Genomic DNA, 21,870 nt, shown 5'->3' with positions numbered 1-21,870 from the left:
AACATTAGTTTATATAACGTGCCACACCGCAGGACATGCATGCACTTCCTACATGTACGGTATTTCTTGTCAAGTCGTCCCGTGCCATTTATCTCCAGCTTATTTTTCATTGTAACAATATACTGTAAAAATATACTGTCTCACAACTCATTAATAGTCAGTGACACAAACAACATTAAAAATCTTGGAAGATTTTTTTCCGCCTTAGTCATTTCCCATTGAAAAATGTTTCTTCTTCTTGGATGTTTGTAGAATGAAAGAATATTCACTGGCAATCAAAACACAGATGCATAATGACCAATGCAGGTTTAATGAGCATATCAAGTGCAAAATGATGCCTTTTCTGCATTAAATAATGAAGCATTATAATGTGAGAGGCATGCATAATAAAACAAAATAAGCAAAATAATGTTTTAAAAAATATATATAACGTGCCACACCGCAAAACATGCCAAATTCCTAAGTGTATTTCTTGTCAACTAGTCGTGTCAGCTTATTTTACATACCAGTAAATCGACTTCTGCAAACCTTTTTCTTCAGTTGCACGCACTGACTCCTCATGCAGAACACCAGCAGGTGTCACTATGATGTTAAACCGAGGAGATGTTAAACCGAGGCTGTTCGGCAAGGTCACAGGATGATGGAACATGACAAAAAGAATGAGACACTTTACTGATGTGGGAACGCAAACCATGTGAACCGAGGGAAACAAGTGGAACCAAAGCTGGTCTGCTTTTCCTGGAGCCCGTCCGTGCTGTCGAACGGCTCGGACTATCTGTGAACAAGTTCAATTATTCAAACCTTTTCATCTGAAAGCCAAAAGTGCAGTGCCTGATGAGTGATTTATTTGGGCAAAATAGCAGAGGCTGTTAAGCTGTAAGACCTAAAACCTAAGTGTTGATTTCTCCTGTGATGAATTATGCAACAATCCATTACTGTGGCATCACCAGGTTGTTAAACCTTACAATCTCATCTCTTAAGCTCTCGTGTTGTTTAGACAGTAGGTCACCACTGTAAATGTTTACACTAAATTATATTCAAACTGTGGTTTTTGTCCTTCATATTATTTTTCATGTAGCTTTGGATAACAGCCCAGCTTGACCCTAGTTCAGTCTTTTAAGCTGCCTAGAGATAACCCAACTAACAAAATTCATATTTCAGCACACAAATACCATCTTTTTTTATACATTTTTAATCCATGATTTTTCTTCAGGAAGGATTCAGATTGCAAGTTGAGTCTCGAGTGTAGCGAGACTTTGGTGAGATTCTTCTTTAGTTGAGCATTAAAAAAAATAAAATAAACATAAATCAAATAATTGTTAAACCTCTCCTGGCTCGTCTGTCTTTTAGCTGGTTTGCCCCTGCTGGTAGATCGCTGTAACTACACCATCCCGAACAAAAAAGCATCTTTCACCATTGACTGCTATTTAAACATATCTGTGTATTTTATGAAATTTAATTGATTTTTTTTTTTTTTTTTACCATTGCCTGATTCTTCTTTTGTAGAACTATTATAGCATGAAATTGGTTTGATTGTTTTATATTTACGTTTCTGTTTTAGCAACTGATCCCCTATGTAGAGGATGACAGTCCTAAACTAGACGAGCGAATGACAAATCAAACGCGTGTATCCAGCGAAGAGAGGAGAGAAGTACTGGAAGTTAACAAGGTTAGTAAAGCCTGTTTGGATTTATATATGCAAATGATTAAGAGTCAATGATTGAGTATTTTTTATGTTTGGGTTACACTTTATTTTAAGGTGTCATTGTTATATATTTAAGTACTGAGTAATATTAGAGCTACACTGTGTAACTCTTTTAGTTTATTCTTAGCTAAAACACTTAGTTCTTTCAAAAATATGTGTGCTCAATAATGTATATTTACTTAATTCAAGTAATAAAGTATTCTCGTGAGTGTATAATATGCCATTGAAAATACATACGGGTAAGGGGTTCTAATGTCGGTCGCCATGTTGACCCTCCATCTTGAAAGTACATTAGCCAAAAGAGGGACATTAATTAAAGCTTCGCCTTTCGCGTTTACTTTTCGGTTTCGACTCATGGACGAGGTCGAACTGGAAGCCATGTTAATCTTTGACTACATTGGCCACCGTAGGAGTTAAAACGAAATCGGAATTGAGAGGAACAGAAACTAATATTCACTGGATGGTCATATACCTTTTCACCGCTAGATGGGGGTAAAAATCACACGGTGCAGCTTTAAGCAACTACATGTACTTCCTATAGGATTAGGGTTTAGTTTAGGGTTAGTTGCATGTAAGTATGCTTAATTGACTGTTATTACTTTGGTGAGTACTGTACATGTAACATATGTAACATATGTAACAAGGACATTGTAAAATAAAGTGTTACCCATGTTTGTAACAGTTCTTCTAACCGTAATCGGAGTGTGTAGCTTTTAATTTCTTAAACAACCATGTTGGAAGATGTGGCCATATTCCTTGATGACAATGCCAAGATTTATCATTTGTATACATGAATCTGCACCTTAAATTCATTGAAAGTTTGTGGGATGTGCTGGAGAAGACTTTACAGAGTGCAGGACAAGATCTTGACCAAAGATTGATGCACCTTTTGATGGAAATAACAGACCAGCTTTATTTCCATCAAGAGGTGATCTCCTGAAGAGATATTATATAGAATCAGTGTCCTTTAACATGGTATGCAGTGAGACATCTGCAAAATTATAAAGCCATAGTGTTTGAAAACCAACCTGATGACTCTGTGCCAAGGACTTTTTGCAGTGAAAGTGAAATGATCTGGCCCTAACAGGGCAATGTTTTCCCTGCCCTCCTCTCTGCCATTGACTCGGCCTTATTAAAAACTGCAGCGTGCTCATGAAAGGTAGTCGGCGCGGAAATGCTCATGCGACGAGGGCCCTGGAGCTTTTTGTCGGCCAAATAGCCAGCTGCAAATAACACGCTGGATGAGGAAAGCATGCTGGGGGAATAAAGGATGGCAAACTCAGGGGAGGTCAAGGTTGCGCCAGAATGTGGAGCGCAGATGTGCTTCAGCTCTCCAGCATCTGCCCGTGCAGCATTTACATGCTCTTAGTTCTCTGATGGTCACAGGACATAAGAGTAAATGGATTCTGCTTTTTTAGGAAGTGTTTTACGTAGGTGATTTTAGTTTTATCTTCAAATATTCTCTTAACCCAAGCAAACGGAGAGTTTGGGGCGTGGCTACTGTAGCAGACGGATAGTTTTGGGCGTGGCTACTGCAGCAGATGGAGAGTTTGGGGCGTGGCTACTGAGTTTGGAGCATGGCTACTGTAGCAGACAGATAGATTGGGGCATGGCTACTGCAGCAGATGGAGAGTATGGGGCGTGGCGACTGAGTTTGGAGTGTGGCTACTGCAGCAGATGGAGAGTATAGGGTGTGGCTACTGTAGCAGATGGAGAGTTTGGGATGTGGCTACTGCAGCAGATGGAGAGTATGGGGCATGGCGACTGAGTTTGGAGTGTGGCTACTGTAGCAGATGGAGAGTTTGGGGTGTGGCTACTTCGTTTGGGCCGTGGCTACTGCAGCAGATGGAGAGTTTGGGGTGTGGCTATGTGCGACAAATGGAGAGTTCGAGGCATGGCTACTGCAGCAGATGGAGAGTTTGTGGCGTGGCTACTGAGTTTGGGGCGTGGCTACTGTAGCAGATGGAGAGTTTGGGGCGTGGCTACTTTGGCAGATGGTGAGTTCGTGGCGTGGCTACTGAGTTTGGGACGTGGCTACTTTGACAGATGGAGAGTTTGGGGCATGGCTACTGTAGCAGACGGAGAGTTTTGGGTGTGGCTACTATATTAAATAATCATTATTTTATGAATTATTATATATATAAAATATTTAATTATTAACATTTTTAATTATACTATAATTTAATTATTATATAATTTTTTTTTTACAATTTTAATAATTATATATTTATTTAATTATATAAATATTCTTCTAGAAACAAACTTGTATTATTTTCATGTTATCACTGTGAATCTGTATTGTAAAAAAGCACTATATAAATAAAGATGACTATACATCTTAAGTCTTTAATTAATCATCAGTTTGGGACAGCCTGGACCAATGTATAAATTAATGGATTATTTTTATGCATGTGCACAGGATTTATATAAACATGAGGTTTGAAGGATGATGGAAGGACAAACAGACAGATGAATGCAGAGAAAGAGTGGTATAGGCAAGGCAAGGCAAGTTTATTTATATAGCACATTTCATACACAGTGGAAATTCAAAGTGCTTTACATGGAAGAAATTAAAATAATCAAAAGAAATCAGAATATTAAGTAATGTATAGTAATGAATGGACCGATGGATGAACAGACATCAGCTTGAACGAACAAATGGACGAATGCATGAAAGTAATGAGACCATGGATGATTGAAAATTAGCACTCAGGTCAGTTTGTTGAAACATAATGGAGACCGGCTGTCTGACTCATCCCATTGTAGGCTCGGTTGTGCATTTTAATAGAGTCATGCCATTGTCTTGCTGATTGAGTGCCATCGTTTGCTTTGCCAATGGAGCTCAGGCTTGATTTAGTGAATCCTTCATCACCGTTGGAGCTCCAACAAGTTGGTGAAGTTGTGGAGAGATGTATAGCGCGAGTATGGTAATGTCCCACTGCTTTATGGGACGTCACTGAATGATCACCCTGCTCTTGTTATCTGTCGATTGGGGTAATTGCTGTTTGTCAGTCCAGGCTGAATAATGGTCTTGCAATCTCTAGCGGCTTTCATCACTGTGACCGATCTGTCTTCACACATCTTGTATGTGTTCTGGAGAGTATTATTGCATCTTTCATTAGCAGCATAACAATATTGGCTTTGCTTTTTTCTTAACGCCAAATCTCCCTGGTGTAAAGGACTGTTCACAGCAAGAACTATTAGGATATTAGCATCCACGTCAAAGCCTGACAATATTCTTTTTATTATAAGCACATAATGCAGTTACGTTGTCCGCCACTTTAAGTGCTCAAGCGATTTCAACTCTGATGTTTTTATCATTCATCAGCTGGAACAAAATGGCCCTGACAGTAATTCAAATGTGTCTTTCCTGTGTTGTTATGGTTATGGTGAGGATATTATCTATTAGAAATATTTTCTATTATTAAAGAGGTCATAGTATGCCTTTTTACAAAGTGTTGATGTTGTTTTCCTGCTTGAATATTGATTATTTTCCTCATGTTCTCCATTGTTGCTGTCAGTATCGCTCTGTTTACTTCTTGTCTCTATGAAACCCCTCCTTCTGAAAAGCACACTGTGCTCTGATTGGTCGGCTGGAGGAGTGAGTTGTGATTGGTCGAGTGCTTCGAGTGTGTTTGGGAAATGTCCCACGCCTTACCATAACCATCAGTTTCTACCATAGACTGGAAAAAAATATGGACGTAGTGTCCTTGATTAAGAGCATTTACCATCACCATCTTGGTAGCCCGTCACTTCCGGATATTAGAAAATGGGCAAAGAGGCGGATTAGCTGAGGTGACGTGATTCTAACAGACAGTAGAAAAATGGCTAGTGACATCACTCAAGTGGCCACACCCTTAATTATGCAGAAATTTAGTGCTTAATAAAAATTTAAACCAGAGCCGGCTGCAGAAACAAACCAATGGACGGGCATTTAATATTGTAGGGGGGGGGGCCTAATTATGACATCCAATACATTTTTCTATAGGACAAAAACCAACTATTACGCCGATTTCAAGTACCAGGCGTAATTTGCGGGTGGGATATGTCCCCACCGTCGATATTGTACCCACCACTTTTGAAACATTCCGGCACGAATGTACCAATACAAATAAACAAAACATCTTCCGTTAACTAGCAGAGAATTCGTTTCGTTCGTTTTTTAAATAAGAGACGATCTAGCGCTGAAATGTGTTTTTAAAATCAACTGTTCAAATTAATGCTCGTTGCCGCTGGCGCGGATAGGCTAATGTTTTTTTTTTTTCTGGCTTGCGCACAGTCTTCACTCGGACGCGCAATCCGTTGTGGAGAGACTCTATTCATTACGGTGAAATTAAAACACAAAATGTTCTGAAGATGTTTTGTCTGTGCCTGATATACAACCACTGATAAACATAATCAGTTTTGATGGAAAAAAAATGTTATTAGAATGGATTAGAACCCAGAATCTCTGGCACGCTTGGCAAAAGTTCTACCCCTTGACCATTATTTACATTCACGTTTAATACAAATATAAAGGCGTAATTGAACGACCACATAAACCTAAATCAATAACTATTTAAATCGATTAAAGGATATCGTAATGTTATTGTACATATCTGTTTTATGATTTAGCATTGTGTCAGGGCTGGTGCAACTTAAGAAGAGTAATAAAAATAACTGGCCCACTCATGTTCTTAATACAGCTGAAGTCGACGTTTTTGGGAGTGGAATCTCCGCATGAGTTATTCAATACATTATTTTTATTTTTAAAATAAATTTCTTTTTAAAATTTATTAATTGCAAATTGCATGGAGAGGGGGGCACAGGCGCTCGGTAGGCGGGCCCGGCCCCCTAAGGCCCGCCCATAGCGCCGGGTATGGCCATGAGACTTAGACCTGAGTGCAAAAATGGAGGCTCTAGCCCCTTCCAGAGCTGAGATATCGAAACTCAAAAATTCGGCCCAAAAAAAAAACGACAGTGGTACCCCTTACGTTTTTTTTTTTTTGGGCGAAAAATTAAGTTTCTCCAATCTTCCCAAAACTCTGGATTCTGATAGAGGGCCATGAGACTTAGACCTGAGTGCAAAAATGGAGGCTCTAGCCCCTTCCAGAGCTGAGATATCAAAACTCAAAAATTCGGCCCGAAAAAAAAAAACGACAGTGGTACCCCTTACGTTTTTTTTTTTGGGCGAAAAATTTAGTTTCTCCAATCTTCCCAAAACTCTGGATTCTGATAGAGGGCCATGAGACTTAGACCTGAGTGCAAAAATGGAGGCTCTAGCCCCTTCCAGAGCTGAGATATCGAAACTCAAAAATTCGGCCCGAAAAAAAAAAAACGACAGTGGTACCCCTTACGTTTTTTTTTTGGGCGAAAAATTAAGTTTCTCCAATCTTCCCAAAACTCTGGATTCTGATAGAGGGCCATGAGACTTAGACCTGAGTGCAAAAATGGAGGCTCTAGCCCCTTCCAGAGCTGAGATATCAAAACTCAAAAATTCGGCCCGAAAAAGGCGAAAAATTAAGTTTCTCCAATCTTCCCAAAACTCTGGATTCTGATAGAGGGCCATGAGACTTAGACCTGAGTGCAAAAATGGAGGCTCTAGCCCCTTCCAGAGCTGAGATATCGAAACTCAAAAATTCGGCCCGAAAAAAATTGACAGTGGTACCCCTTACGTTTTTTTTTTTGGGGCGAAAAATTAAGTTTCTCCAATCTTCCCAAAACTCTGGATTCTGATAGAGGGCCACGAGACTTAGACCTGAGTGCAAAAATGGAGGCTCTAGCCCCTTCCAGAGCTGAGATATCAAAACTCAAAAATTCGGCCCGAAAAAAAAAACGACAGTGGTACCCCTTACGTTTTTTTTTTTGGGCGAAAAATTAAGTTTCTCCAATCTTCCCAAAACTCTGGATTCTGATAGAGGGCCATGAGACTTAGACCTGAGTGCAAAAATGGAGGCTCTAGCCCCTTCCAGAGCTGAGATATCGAAACTCAAAAATTCGGCCTGAAAAAAAAAACGACAGTGGTACCCCTTACGTTTTTTTTTTTGGGCGAAAAATTAAGTTTCTCCAATCTTCCCAAAACTCTGGATTCTGATAGAGGGCCATGAGACTTAGACCTGAGTGCAAAAATGGAGGCTCTAGCCCCTTCCAGAGCTGAGATATCGAAACTCAAAAATTCGGCCTGAAAAAAAAAACGACAGTGGTACCCCTTACGTTTTTTTTTTTTGGGCGAAAAATTAAGTTTCTCCAATCTTCCCAAAACTCTGGATTTTGATAGAGGACCATGAGACTTAGACCTGAGTGCAAAAATGGAGGCTCTAGCCCCTTTCAGAGCTGAGATATCGAAACTCAAAAATTCGGCCCGAAAAAAAAACGACAGTGGTACCCCTTACGTTTTTTTTTTTTGGGCGAAAAATTAAGTTTCTCCAATCTTCCCAAAACTCTGGATTCTGATAGAGGGGCATGAGACTTAGACCTGAGTGCAAAAATGGAGGCTCTAGCCCCTTCCAGAGCTGAGATATCGAAACTCAAAAATTCGGCCTGAAAAAAAAACGACAGTGGTACCCCTTACGTTTTTTTTTTTTGGGGCGAAAAATTAAGTTTCTCCAATCTTCCCAAAACTCTGGATTCTGATAGAGGGCCACGAGACTTAGACCTGAGTGCAAAAATGGAGGCTCTAGCCCCTTCCAGAGCTGAGATATCAAAACTCAAAAATTCGGCCCGAAAAAAAAAAACGACAGTGGTACCCCTTACGTTTTTTTTTTTGGGCGAAAAATTTAGTTTCTCCAATCTTCCCAAAACTCTGGATTCTGATAGAGGGCCACGAGACTTAGACCTGAGTGCAAAAATGGAGGCTCTAGCCCCTTCCAGAGCTGAGATATCGAAACTCAAAAATTCGGCCCGAAAAAAAAAACGACAGTGGTACCCCTTACGTTTTTTTTTTTGGGCGAAAAATTAAGTTTTTCCAATCTTCCCAAAACTCTGGATTCTGATAGAGGGCCATGAGACTTAGACCTGAGTGCAAAAATGGAGGCTCTAGCCCCTTCCAGAGCTGAGATATCGAAACTCAAAAATTCGGCCTGAAAAAAAAAAACGACAGTGGTACCCCTTACGTTTTTTTTTTTTTGGGCGAAAAATTAAGTTTCTCCAATCTTCCCAAAACTCTGGATTTTGATAGAGGGCCATGAGACTTAGACCTGAGTGCAAAAATGGAGGCTCTAGCCCCTTTCAGAGCTGAGATATCGAAACTCAAAAATTCGGCCCGAAAAAAAAACGACAGTGGTACCCCTTACGTTTTTTTTTTTGGGCGAAAAATTAAGTTTCTCCAATCTTCCCAAAACTCTGGATTCTGATAGAGGGGCATGAGACTTAGACCTGAGTGCAAAAATGGAGGCTCTAGCCCCTTCCAGAGCTGAGATATCGAAACTCAAAAATTCGGCCTGAAAAAAAAACGACAGTGGTACCCCTTACGTTTTTTTTTTTTGGGCGAAAAATTAAGTTTCTCCAATCTTTCCAAAACTCTGGATTCCGATAGAGGGCCATGAGACTTAGACCTGAGTGCAAAAATGGAGGCTCTAGCCCCTTCCAGAGATGAGATATCGAAACTCAAAAATTTCGGCCCGAAAAAAAAAACGACAGTGGTACCCCTTACGTTTTTTTTTTTTGGGCGAAAAATTAAGTTTCTCCAATCTTCCCAAAACTCTGGATTCTGATAGAGGGCCATGAGACTTAGACCTGAGTGCAAAAATGGAGGCTCTAGCCCCTTCCAGAGATGAGATATCGAAACTCAAAAATTCGGCCCGAAAAAAAAAACGACAGTGGTACCCCTTACGTTTTTTTTTTTTTGGGCGAAAAATTACGTTTCTCCAATCTTCCCAAAACTCTGGATTCTGATAGAGGGCCATGAGACTTAGACCTGAGTGCAAAAATGGAGGCTCTAACCCCTTCCAGAGATGAGATATCGAAACTCAAAAATTCGGCCTGAAAAAAAAACGACAGTGGTACCCCTTACGTTTTTTTTTTTTTGCGAAAAATTAAGTTTCTCCAATTTTCCCAAAACTCTGGATTCTGATAGAGGGGCATGAGACTTAGACCTGAGTGCAAAAATGGAGGCTCTAGCCCCTTCCAGAGCTGAGATATCGAAACTCAAAAATTCGGCCTGAAAAAAAAAACGACAGTGGTACCCCTTACGTTTTTTTTTTTGGGCGAAAAATTAAGTTTCTCCAATCTTCCCAAAACTCTGGATTCTGATAGAGGGCCATGAGACTTAGACCTGAGTGCAAAAATGGAGGCTCTAGCCCCTTCCAGAGCTGAGATATCGAAACTCAAAAATTCGGCCCGAAAAAAAAAACGACAGTGGTACCCCTTACGTTTTTTTTTTTTGGGCGAAAAATTAAGTTTCTCCAATCTTCCCAAAACTCTGGATTCTGATAGAGGGCCATGAGACTTAGACCTGAGTGCAAAAATGGAGGCTCTAGCCCCTTCCAGAGCTGAGATATCGAAACTCAAAAATTCGGCCCGAAAAAAAAACGACAGTGGTACCCCTTACGTTTTGTTTTTTTGGGCGAAAAATTAAGTTTCTCCAATCTTCCCAAAACTCTGGATTCTGATAGAGGGCCATGAGACTTAGACCTGAGTGCAAAAATGGAGGCTCTAGCCCCTTCCAGAGATGAGATATCGAAACTCAAAAATTCGGCCCGAAAAAAAAAACGACAGTGGTACCCCTTACGTTTTTTTTTTTTGGGCGAAAAATTAAGTTTCTCCAATCTTCCCAAAACTCTGGATTCTGATAGAGGGCCATGAGACTTAGACCTGAGTGCAAAAATGGAGGCTCTAGCCCCTTCCAGAGCTGAGATATCGAAACTCAAAAATTCGGCCTGAAAAAAAAACGACAGTGGTACCCCTTACGTTTTTTTTTTTGGGCGAAAAATTAAGTTTCTCCAATCTTCCCAAAACTCTGGATTCTGATAGAGGGCCATGAGACTTAGACCTGAGTGCAAAAATGGAGGCTCTAGCCCCTTCCAGAGCTGAGATATCGAAACTCAAAAATTCGGCCCGAAAAAAAAACGACAGTGGTACCCCTTACGTTTTTTTTTTTTGGGCGAAAAATTAAGTTTCTCCAATCTTCCCAAAACTCTGGATTCTGATAGAGGGCCATGAGACTTAGACCTGAGTGCAAAAATGGAGGCTCTAGCCCCTTCCAGAGCTGAGATATCAAAATTCAAAAATTCGGCCCGAAAAAAAAAACGACAGTGGTACCCCTTACGTTTTTTTTTTGGACGAAAAATTTAGTTTCTCCAATCTTCCCAAAAATCTGGATTCTGATAGAGGGCCATGAGACTTAGACCTGAGTGCAAAAATGGAGGCTCTAGCCCCTTCCAGAGCTGAGATATCGAAACTCAAATATTCGGCCTGAAAAAAAACGACAGTGGTACCCCTTACGTTTTTTTTTTTTGGGCGAAAAATTAAGTTTCTCCAATCTTCCCAAAACTCTGGATTCTGATAGAGGGCCATGAGACTTAGACCTGAGTGCAAAAATGGAGGCTCTAGCCCCTTCCAGAGCTGAGATATCGAAACTCAAAAATTCAGCCCGAAAAAAAAACGACAGTGGTACCCCTTACGTTTTTTTTTTTTTGGGCGAAAAATTAAGTTTCTCCAATCTTCCCAAAACTCTGGATTCTGATAGAGGGCCATGAGACTTAGACCTGAGTGCAAAAATGGAGGCTCTAGCCCCTTCCAGAGATGAGATATCGAAACTCAAAAATTCGGCCCGAAAAAAAAACGACAGTGGTACCCCTTACGTTTTTTTTTTTTGGGCGAAAAATTAAGTTTCTCCAATTTTCCCAAAACTCTGGATTCTGTTAGAGGGGCATGAGACTTAGACCTGAGTGCAAAAATGGAGGCTCTAGCCCCTTCCAGAGCTGAGATATCGAAACTCAAAAATTCGGCCTGAAAAAAAAAACGACAGTGGTACCCCTTACGTTTTTTTTTTTGGGCGAAAAATTAAGTTTCTCCAATCTTCCCAAAACTCTGGATTCTGATAGAGGGCCATGAGACTTAGACCTGAGTGCAAAAATGGAGGCTCTAGCCAGAGGTGGGGGACTCGAGTCACATGACTTGACTCGAGTCTGACTCGAGTCACAATTTTCAGGACTTGTGACTTGCTTGATTAAAGTACAAAAATGACTTGACTTGACTTTGACTTGAGAACAAGTTACTTGAGACTTGACTTGACTTGAAGTGGAAGACTCGACAATGACTTGAACATATAATAAACAAACAGCAATACAGTTAATTAAAATATATATTATGACGTCAGCATCAATATATCGGCATCTGTGCCTTTACGCTGCTCAATTCAAACCGCGCCAAACGGAAGTTCCGGGAGTCTCACGCATATTGATAGCGTCTCCCTGATGCCCGCAAATGAGTTAAAATCTCCCGGAATCTAGAGCGAGATACTGCGCGTATAACATAGCGTGCGGCGTGTGCACGGCAGAGATATGGGAAGCCAAACAAACCAAAAGTGGGACGAGACAGCGGGGCTTTACAGAGCTCGTGCCGCGCAGACATGTCATCTGCACGGTTCAATGATCCGAGCCGCGCAGCCGATTCGTCAGCGCAGCGCGGACGTGTTTCCTAGCGACACTCAATAGTCAGCGCTGTACTGACCAATTTAAAGCAACGCAAACCATATGCTACATACTACATGCAAATAAATGTACAATAAAGAAACCCCTCCTTCCTTACAAAGAATTGTTCTCTACTGAAGTTTAGGAGTTGATTATGGAGAATTCCATAATTAAAACAATCATTTGTTAATATTTATGTAAATTTAATATATAATATACATAATATTATTTAATATGTAATATTTATTAAATATAAAATATGTTAATATAACATATTACCATTTTTATTTTATATTTATTTTAAACATATTTTAAATATGTTAATATAACATATATTACCCCCCCCCCCCCTAACATTACATTCATTGAGATATACCTCCCTGAAATGAATTCTTGTAGGTTGGGATGTCTGTATATGCAGCATAGATATATACACGGCTGTGCAGCTGCAAATGCGTTTTACATATAGGTTTCAGTAAATCGAGGAAAAAGGAGTTTCCGAAGACATTTGTTGGCTATGATAAGAAAAACTACTGAATTAAAAAAAATTGCATTTTATATTCTCATACATTTCATACATTTTATATTTTACATTTATATAAGATATTACATTTTAGATTTCATACATTTTAGACCGTTTCAATTAAATTGAATTAGACAGATTGGATTACACATCTTAGAATCGATACATCTTAGACTCTGAACGTTTTGTGTAAACAACACAATTTTATTTTATTTTCAGATATTAATGTAGCACAGATATGCATATGATTAATATAGCAAATGTAAGATACATAATATATGTATAAAAGTTCATCTTTTCTGTGCAAAAATAAATATGTATCGAAAAAATTTACCTCTATTTATTTTAGTAGTGTGACTTGACTTTACTTGAAACTTATCAGGACTTGACTTGACTTGCTTAGGGTGAACCCTTGACTTGACTTGACTTGCTTGATTTATCTGAACTGCGACTTGAGACTTGACTCGAGACTTGATGGTTAAGACTTGAGACTTGCTTGGACTTGACCATGTGTGACTTGTCCCCACCTCTGGCTCTAGCCCCTTCCAGAGATGAGATATCGAAACTCAAAAATTCGGCCCTAAAAAAAAACGACAGTGTTACCCCTTACGTTTTTTTTTTTTGGGCGAAAAATTAAGTTTCTCCAATTTTCCCAAAACTCTGGATTCTGATAGAGGGGCATGAGACTTAGACCTGAGTGCAAAAATGGAGGCTCTAGCCCCTTCCAGAGCTGAGATATCGAAACTCAAAAATTCGGCCTGAAAAAAAAACGACAGTGGTACCCCTTACGTTTTTTTTTTTTGGGCGAAAAATTAAGTTTCTCCAATATTCCCAAAACTCTGGATTCTGATAGAGGGCCATGAGACTTAGACCTGAGTGCAAAAATGGAGGCTCTAACCCCTTCCAGAGCTGAGATATCGAAACTCAAAAATTCGGAATGAAAAAAAACGACAGTGGTACCCCTTACGTTTTTTTTTTTTGGCAAAAAATTAAGTTTCTCCAATTTTCAAAAAACTCTGGATTCGGATAGAGGGGCATGAGACTTAGACCTGAGTGCAAAAATGGAGGCTCTAGCCCCTTCCAGAGCTGAGATATCGAAACTCAAAAATTCGGCCTGAAAAAAAAACGACAGTGGTACCCCTTACGTTTTTTTTTTTGGGCGAAAAATTAAGTTTCTCCAATCTTCCCAAAACTCTGGATTCTGATAGAGGGCCACGAGACTTAGACCTGAGTGCAAAAATGGAGGCTCTAGCCCCTTCCAGAGCTGAGATATCAAAACTCAAAAATTCGGCCTGAAAAAAAAACGACAGTGGTACCCCTTACGTTTTTTTTTTGGACGAAAAATTTAGTTTCTCCAATCTTCCCAAAACTCTGGATTCTGATAGAGGGCCATGAGACTTAGACCTGAGTGCAAAAATTGAGGCTCTAGCCCCTTCCAGAGATGAGATATCGAAACTCAAAAATTCGGCCCGAAAAAAAAACGACAGTGGTACCCCTTACGTTTTTTTTTTTTGGGCGAAAAATTAAGTTTCTCCAATCTTCCCAAAACTCTGGATTCTGATAGAGGGCCACGAGACTTAGACCTGAGTGCAAAAATGGAGGCTCTAGCCCCTTCCAGAGCTGAGATATCAAAACTCAAAAATTCGGCCTGAAAAAAAAACGACAGTGGTACCCCTTACGTTTTTTTTTTTGGGCGAAAAATTTAGTTTCTCCAATTTTCCCAAAACTCTGGATTCTGATAGAGGGGCATGAGACTTAGACCTGAGTGCAAAAATGGAGGCTCTAGCCCCTTCCAGAGCTGAGATATCGAAACTCAAAAATTCGGCCTGAAAAAAAAACGACAGTGGTACCCCTTACGTTTTTTTTTTTTGGGCGAAAAATTAAGTTTCTCCAATCTTCCCAAAACTCTGGATTCTGATAGAGGGCCATGAGACTTAGACCTGAGTGCAAAAATGGAGGCTCTAGCCCCTTCCAGAGCTGAGATATCAAAACTCAAAAATTCGGCCCGAAAAAAAAAACGACAGTGGTACCCCTTACGTTTTTTTTTTTTTGGGCGAAAAATTAAGTTTCTCCAATCTTCCCAAAACTCTGGATTCTGATAGAGGGCCATGAGACTTAGATCTGAGTGCAAAAATGGAGGCTCTAGCCCCTTCCAGAGATGAGATATCGAAACTCAAAAATTCGGCCCGAAAAAAAAACGACAGTGGTACCCCTTACGTTTTTTTTTTTTTTTGGGTGAAAAATTAAGTTTCTCCAATCTTCCCAAAACTCTGGATTCTGATAGAGGGCCACGAGACTTAGACCTGAGTGCAAAAATGGAGGCTCTAGCCCCTTCCAGAGCTGAGATATCAAAACTCAAAAATTCGGCCCGAAAAAAAAAACGACAGTGGTACCCCTTACGTTTTTTTTTTTGGGCGAAAAATTTAGTTTCTCCAATCTTCCCAAAAATCTGGATTCTGATAGAGGGCCATGAGACTTAGACCTGAGTGCAAAAATGGAGGCTCTAGCCCCTTCCAGAGCTGAGATATCGAAACTCAAAAATTCGGCCTGAAAAAAAAACGACAGTGGTACCCCTTACGTTTTTTTTTTTTTGGGCAAAAAATTAAGTTTCTCCAATCTTCCCAAAACTCTGGATTCTGATAGAGGGCCATGAGACTTAGACCTGAGTGCAAAAATGGAGGCTCTAGCCCCTTCCAGAGATGAGATATCGAAACTCAAAAATTCGGCCCGAAAAAAAAACGACAGTGGTACCCCTTACGTTTTTTTTTTTTGGGCGAAAAATTAAGTTTCTCCAATCTTCCCAAAACTCTGGATTCTGATAGAGGGCCATGAGACTTAGACCTGAGTGCAAAAATGGAGGCTCTAGCCCCTTCCAGAGATGAGATATCGAAACTCAAAAATTCGGCCCGAAAAAAAAAAACGACAGTGGTACCCCTTACGTTTTTTTTTTTTGGGCGAAAAATTAAGTTTCTCCAATTTTCTCAAAACTCTGGATTCTGATAGAGGGGCATGAGACTTAGACCTGAGTGCAAAAATGGAGGCTCTAGCCCCTTCCAGAGCTGAGATATCGAAACTCAAAAATTCGGCCTGAAAAAAAAACGACAGTGGTACCCCTTACGTTTTTTTTTTTTGGGCGAAAAATTAAGTTTCTCCAATCTTCCCAAAACTCTGGATTCTGATAGAGGGCCATGAGACTTAGACCTGAGTGCAAAAATGGAGGCTCTAGCCCCTTCCAGAGATGAGATATCGAAACTCAAAAATTCGGCCCGAAAAAAAAACGACAGTGGTACCCCTTACGTTTTTTTTTTTGGGCGAAAAATTAAGTTTCTCCAATCTTCCCAAAACTCTGGATTCTGATAGAGGGCCATGAGACTTAGACCTGAGTGCAAAAATGGAGGCTCTAGCCCCTTCCAAAGATGAGATATCGAAACTCAAAAATTCGGCCCGAAAAAAAACCCGACAGTGGTACCCCTTACGTTTTTTTTTTTTGGGCGAAAAATTAAGTTTCTCCAATCTTCCCAAAACTCTGGATTCTGATAGAGGGCCATGAGACTTAGACCTGAGTGCAAAAATGGAGGCTCTAACCCCTTCCAGAGATGAGATATCGAAACTCAAAAATTCGGCCTGAAAAAAAAACGACAGTGGTACCCCTTACGGTTTTTTTTTTTTTGGCGAAAAATTAAGTTTCTCCAATTTTCCCAAAACTCTGGATTCTGATAGAGGGGCATGAGACTTAGACCTGAGTGCAAAAATGGAGGCTCTAGCCCCTTCCAGAGCTGAGATATCGAAACTCAAAAATTCGGCCTGAAAAAAAAACGACAGTGGTACCCCTTACGTTTTTTTTTTTTTGGGCGAAAAATTTAGTTTCTCCAATCTTCCCAAAACTCTGGATTCTGATAGAGGGCCATGAGACTTAGACCTGAGTGCAAAAATGGAGGCTCTAGCCCCTTCCAGAGATGAGATATCGAAACTCAAAAATTCGGCCCGAAAAAAAAAACGACAGTGGTACCCCTTACGTTTTTTTTTTTGGGCGAAAAATTTAGTTTCTCCAATCTTCCCAAAAATCTGGATTCTGATAGAGGGCCATGAGACTTAGACCTGAGTGCAAAAATGGAGGCTCTAGCCCCTTCCAGAGCTGAGATATCGAAACTCAAAAATTCGGCCTGAAAAAAAAACGACAGTGGTACCCCTTACGTTTTTTTTTTTTGGGCGAAAAATTAAGTTTCTCCAATCTTCCCAAAACTCTGGATTCTGATAGAGGGCCATGAGACTTAGACCTGAGTGCAAAAATGGAGGCTCTAGCCCCTTCCAGAGATGAGATATCGAAACTCAAAAATTCGGCCCGAAAAAAAAACGACAGTGGTACCCCTTACGTTTTTTTTTTTTGGGCGAAAAATTAAGTTTCTCCAATCTTCCCAAAACTCTGGATTCTGATAGAGGGCCATGAGACTTAGACCTGAGTGCAAAAATGGAGGCTCTAGCCCCTTCCAGAGATGAGATATCGAAACTCAAAAATTCGGCCCGAAAAAAAAAACGACAGTGGTACCCCTTACGTTTTTTTTTTTGGGCGAAAAATTAAGTTTCTCCAATTTTCCCAAAACTCTGGATTCTGATAGAGGGGCATGAGACTTAGACCTGAGTGCAAAAATGGAGGCTCTAGCCCCTTCCAGAGCTGAGATATCGAAACTCAAAAATTCGGCCTGAAAAAAAAACGACAGTGGTACCCCTTACGTTTTTTTTTTTTGGGCGAAAAATTAAGTTTCTCCAATCTTCCCAAAACTCTGGATTCTGATAGAGGGCCATGAGACTTAGACCTGAGTGCAAAAATGGAGGCTCTAGCCCCTTCCAAAGATGAGATATCGAAACTCAAAAATTCGGCCCGAAAAAAAAACCGACAGTGGTACCCCTTACGTTTTTTTTTTTTGGGCGAAAAATTAAGTTTCTCCAATCTTCCCAAAACTCTGGATTCTGATAGAGGGCCATGAGACTTAGACCTGAGTGCAAAAATGGAGGCTCTAACCCCTTCCAGAGATGAGATATCGAAACTCAAAAATTCGGCCTGAAAAAAAAACGACAGTGGTACCCCTTACGGTTTTTTTTTTTTTGGCGAAAAATTAAGTTTCTCCAATTTTCCCAAAACTCTGGATTCTGATAGAGGGGCATGAGACTTAGACCTGAGTGCAAAAATGGAGGCTCTAGCCCCTTCCAGAGCTGAGATATCGAAACTCAAAAATTCGGCCTGAAAAAAAAACGACAGTGGTACCCCTTACGTTTTTTTTTTTTTGGGCGAAAAATTTAGTTTCTCCAATCTTCCCAAAACTCTGGATTCTGATAGAGGGCCATGAGACTTAGACCTGAGTGCAAAAATGGAGGCTCTAGCCCCTTCCAGAGATGAGATATCGAAACTCAAAAATTCGGCCCGAAAAAAAAAACGACAGTGGTACCCCTTACGTTTTTTTTTTTTTTTTGGGCGAAAAATTAAGTTTCTCCAATCTTCCCAAAACTCTGGATTCTGATAGAGGGCCATGAGACTTAGACCTGAGTGCAAAAATGGAGGCTCTAGCCCCTTCCAGAGCTGAGATATCGAAACTCAAAAATTCGGCCCGAAAAAAAAACAACAGTGGTACCCCTTACGTTTTTTTTTTTTGGGCGAAAAATTAAGTTTCTCCAATCTTCCCAAAACTCTGGATTCTGATAGAGGGGCATGAGACTTAGACCTGAGTGCAAAAATGGAGGCTCTAGCCCCTTCCAGAGCTGAGATATCGAAACTCAAAAATTCGGCCTGAAAAAAAAACGACAGTGGTACCCCTTACGTTTTTTTTTTTGGGCGAAAAATTAAGTTTCTCCAATCTTCCCAAAACTCTGGATTCTGATAGAGGGCCATGAGACTTAGACCTGAGTGCAAAAATGGAGGCTCTAGCCCCTTCCAGAGATGAGATATCGAAACTCAAAAATTCGGCCCGAAAAAAAAACGACAGTGGTACCCCTTACGTTTTTTTTTTTTGGGCGAAAAATTAAGTTTCTCCAATCTTCCCAAAACTCTGGATTCTGATAGAGGCCATGAGACTTAGACCTGAGTGCAAAAATGGAGGCTCTAGCCCCTTCCAGAGATGAGATATCGAAACTCAAAAATTCGGCCCGAAAAAAAAAACGACAGTGAAAAAAACGTTTTTTTTTTTTGGGCGAAAAATTAAGTTTCTCCAATTTTCCCAAAACTCTGGATTCTGATAGAGGGGCATGAGACTTAGACCTGAGTGCAAAAATTGAGGCTCTAGCCCCTTCCAGAGCTGAGATATCGAAACTCAAAAATTCGGCCCGAAAAAAAAACGACAGTGGTACCCCTTACGTTTTTTTTTTTTGGGCGAAAAATTAAGTTTCTCCAATATTCCCAAAACTCTGGATTCTGATAGAGGGCCATGAGACTTAGACCTGAGTGCAAAAATGGAGGCTCTAACCCCTTCCAGAGCTGAGATATCGAAACTCAAAAATTCGGCCTGAAAAAAAAACGACAGTGGTACCCCTTACGTTTTTTTTTTTGGGCGAAAAATTAAGTTTCTCCAATCTTCCCAAAACTCTGGATTCTGATAGAGGGCCATGAGACTTAGACCTGAGTGCAAAAATGGAGGCTCTAGCCCCTTCCAGAGATGAGATATCGAAACTCAAAAATTCGGCCCGAAAAAAAAACGACATTGGTACCCCTTACGTTTTTTTTTTTTGGGCGAAAAATTAAGTTTCTCCAATCTTCCCAAAACTCTGGATTCTGATAGAGGGCCACGAGACTTAGACCTGAGTGCAAAAATGGAGGCTCTAGCCCCTTCCAGAGCTGAGATATCAAAACTCAAAAATTCGGCCCGAAAAAAAAAAACGACAGTGGTACCCCTTACGTTTTTTTTTTGGGCGAAAAATTTAGTTTCTCCAATTTTCCAAAAACTCTGGATTCTGATAGAGGGGCATGAGACTTAGACCTGAGTGCAAAAATGGAGGCTCTAGCCCCTTCCAGAGCTGAGATATCGAAACTCAAAAATTCGGCCTGAAAAAAAAAAACGACAGTGGTACCCCTTACGTTTTTTTTTTTGGGCGAAAAATTAAGTTTCTCCAATCTTCCCAAAACTCTGGATTCTGATAGAGGGCCATGAGACTTAGACCTGAGTGCAAAAATGGAGGCTCTAGCCCCTTCCAGAGCTGAGATTTCAAAACTCAAAAATTCGGCCCGAAAAAAAAAACGACAGTGGTACCCCTTACGGTTTTTTTTTTTTTGGCGAAAAATTAAGTTTCTCCAATTTTCCCAAAACTCTGGATTCTGATAGAGGGGCATGAGACTTAGACCTGAGTGTAAAAATGGAGGCTCTAGCCCCTTCCAGAGCTGAGATATCGAAACTCAAAAATTCGGCCTGAAAAAAAAAAACGACAGTGGTACCCCTTACGTTTTTTTTTTTGGGCGAAAAATTAAGTTTCTCCAATCTTCCCAAAACTCTGGATTCTGATAGAGGGCCACGAGACTTAGACCTGAGTGCAAAAATGGAGGCTCTAGCCCCTTCCAGAGCTGAGACATCGAAACTCAAAAATTCGGCCTGAAAAAAAAACGACAGTGGTACCCCTTACGTTTTTTTTTTGGGGCGAAAAATTAAGTTTCTCCAATCTTCCCAAAACTCTGGATTCTGATAGAGGGCCATGAGACTTAGACCTGAGTGCAAAAATGGAGGCTCTAGCCCCTTCCAGAGATGAGATATCGAAACTCAAAAATTAGGCCCGAAAAAAAAACGACAGTGGTACCCCTTACGTTTTTTTTTTGGGCGAAAAATTAAGTTTCTCCAATCTTCCCAAAACTCTGGATTCTGATAGAGGGCCACGAGACTTAGACCTGAGTGCAAAAATGGAGGCTCTAGCCCCTTCCAGAGCTGAGATATCAAAACTCAAAAATTTGGCCCGAAAAAAAAACGACAGTGGTACCCCTTACGTTTTTTTTTTGGGCGAAAAATTTAGTTTCTCCAATCTTCCCAAAACTCTGGATTCTGATAGAGGGCCATGAGACTTAGACCTGAGTGCAAAAATGGAGGCTCTAACCCCTTCCAGAGCTGAGATATCGAAACTCAAAAATTTGGCCTGAAAAAAAAAACGACAGTGGTACCCCTTACGTTTTTTTTTTTTGGCGAAAAATTAAGTTTCTCCAATTTTCCCAAAACTCTGGATTCGGATAGAGGGGCATGAGACTTAGACCTGAGTGCAAAAATGGAGGCTCTAGCCCCTTCCAGAGCTGAGATATCGAAACTCAAAAATTCGGCCTGAAAAAAAAACGACAGTGGTACCCCTTACGTTTTTTTTTTTGGGCGAAAAATTAAGTTTCTCCAATCTTCCCAAAACTCTGGATTCTGATAGAGGGCCATGAGACTTAGACCTGAGTGCAAAAATTGAGGCTCTAGCCCCTTCCAGAGATGAGATATCGAAACTCAAAAATTCGGCCCGAAAAAAAACGACAGTGGTACCCCTTACGTTTTTTTTTTTTGGGCGAAAAATTAAGTTTCTCCAATCTTCCCAAAACTCTGGATTCTGATAGAGGGCCACGAGACTTAGACCTGAGTGCAAAAATGGAGGCTCTAGCCCCTTCCAGAGCTGAGATATCAAAACTCAAAAATTCGGCCCGAAAAAAAAACGACAGTGGTACCCCTTACGTTTTTTTTTTTTGGGCGAAAAATTTAGTTTCTCCAATTTTCCCAAAACTCTGGATTCTGATAGAGGGGCATGAGACTTAGACCTGAGTGCAAAAATGGAGGCTCTAGCCCCTTCCAGAGCTGAGATATCGAAACTCAAAAATTCGGCCTGAAAAAAAAACGACAGTGGTACCCCTTACGTTTTTTTTTTTTGGGCGAAAAATTAAGTTTCTCCAATCTTCCCAAAACTCTGAATTCTGATAGAGGGCCACGAGACTTAGACCTGAGTGCAAAAATGGAGGCTCTAGCCCCTTCCAGAGCTGAGATATCAAAACTCAAAAATTCGGCCCGAAAAAAAAAACGACAGTGGTACCCCTTACGTTT

At 40.4% G+C, this 21,870-nt stretch overlaps 1 protein-coding gene across 1 annotated transcript in view; it reads left to right on the top strand.

Moving 5' to 3' along the window:
* The window catches only part of med30 (mediator complex subunit 30), a 78,436-nt gene that overhangs the window by 10,813 nt on the left and 45,753 nt on the right, over positions 1-21,870 (top strand). Inside the window, exon 4 of the mRNA XM_089122958.1 lies at positions 1,562-1,669. Coding sequence (XP_088979084.1) covers positions 1,562-1,669 — 108 coding nt within the window. The remainder of the gene's footprint in view (positions 1-1,561; positions 1,670-21,870) is intronic.

This window comes from Pimephales promelas, chromosome 18 (assembly GCF_988280905.1).
Source record: "Pimephales promelas chromosome 18, fPimPro1.hap1.1, whole genome shotgun sequence".
NCBI lineage: Eukaryota > Metazoa > Chordata > Actinopteri > Cypriniformes > Leuciscidae > Pimephales > Pimephales promelas.
This window is presented reverse-complemented; position numbering and strand designations above follow the sequence as displayed.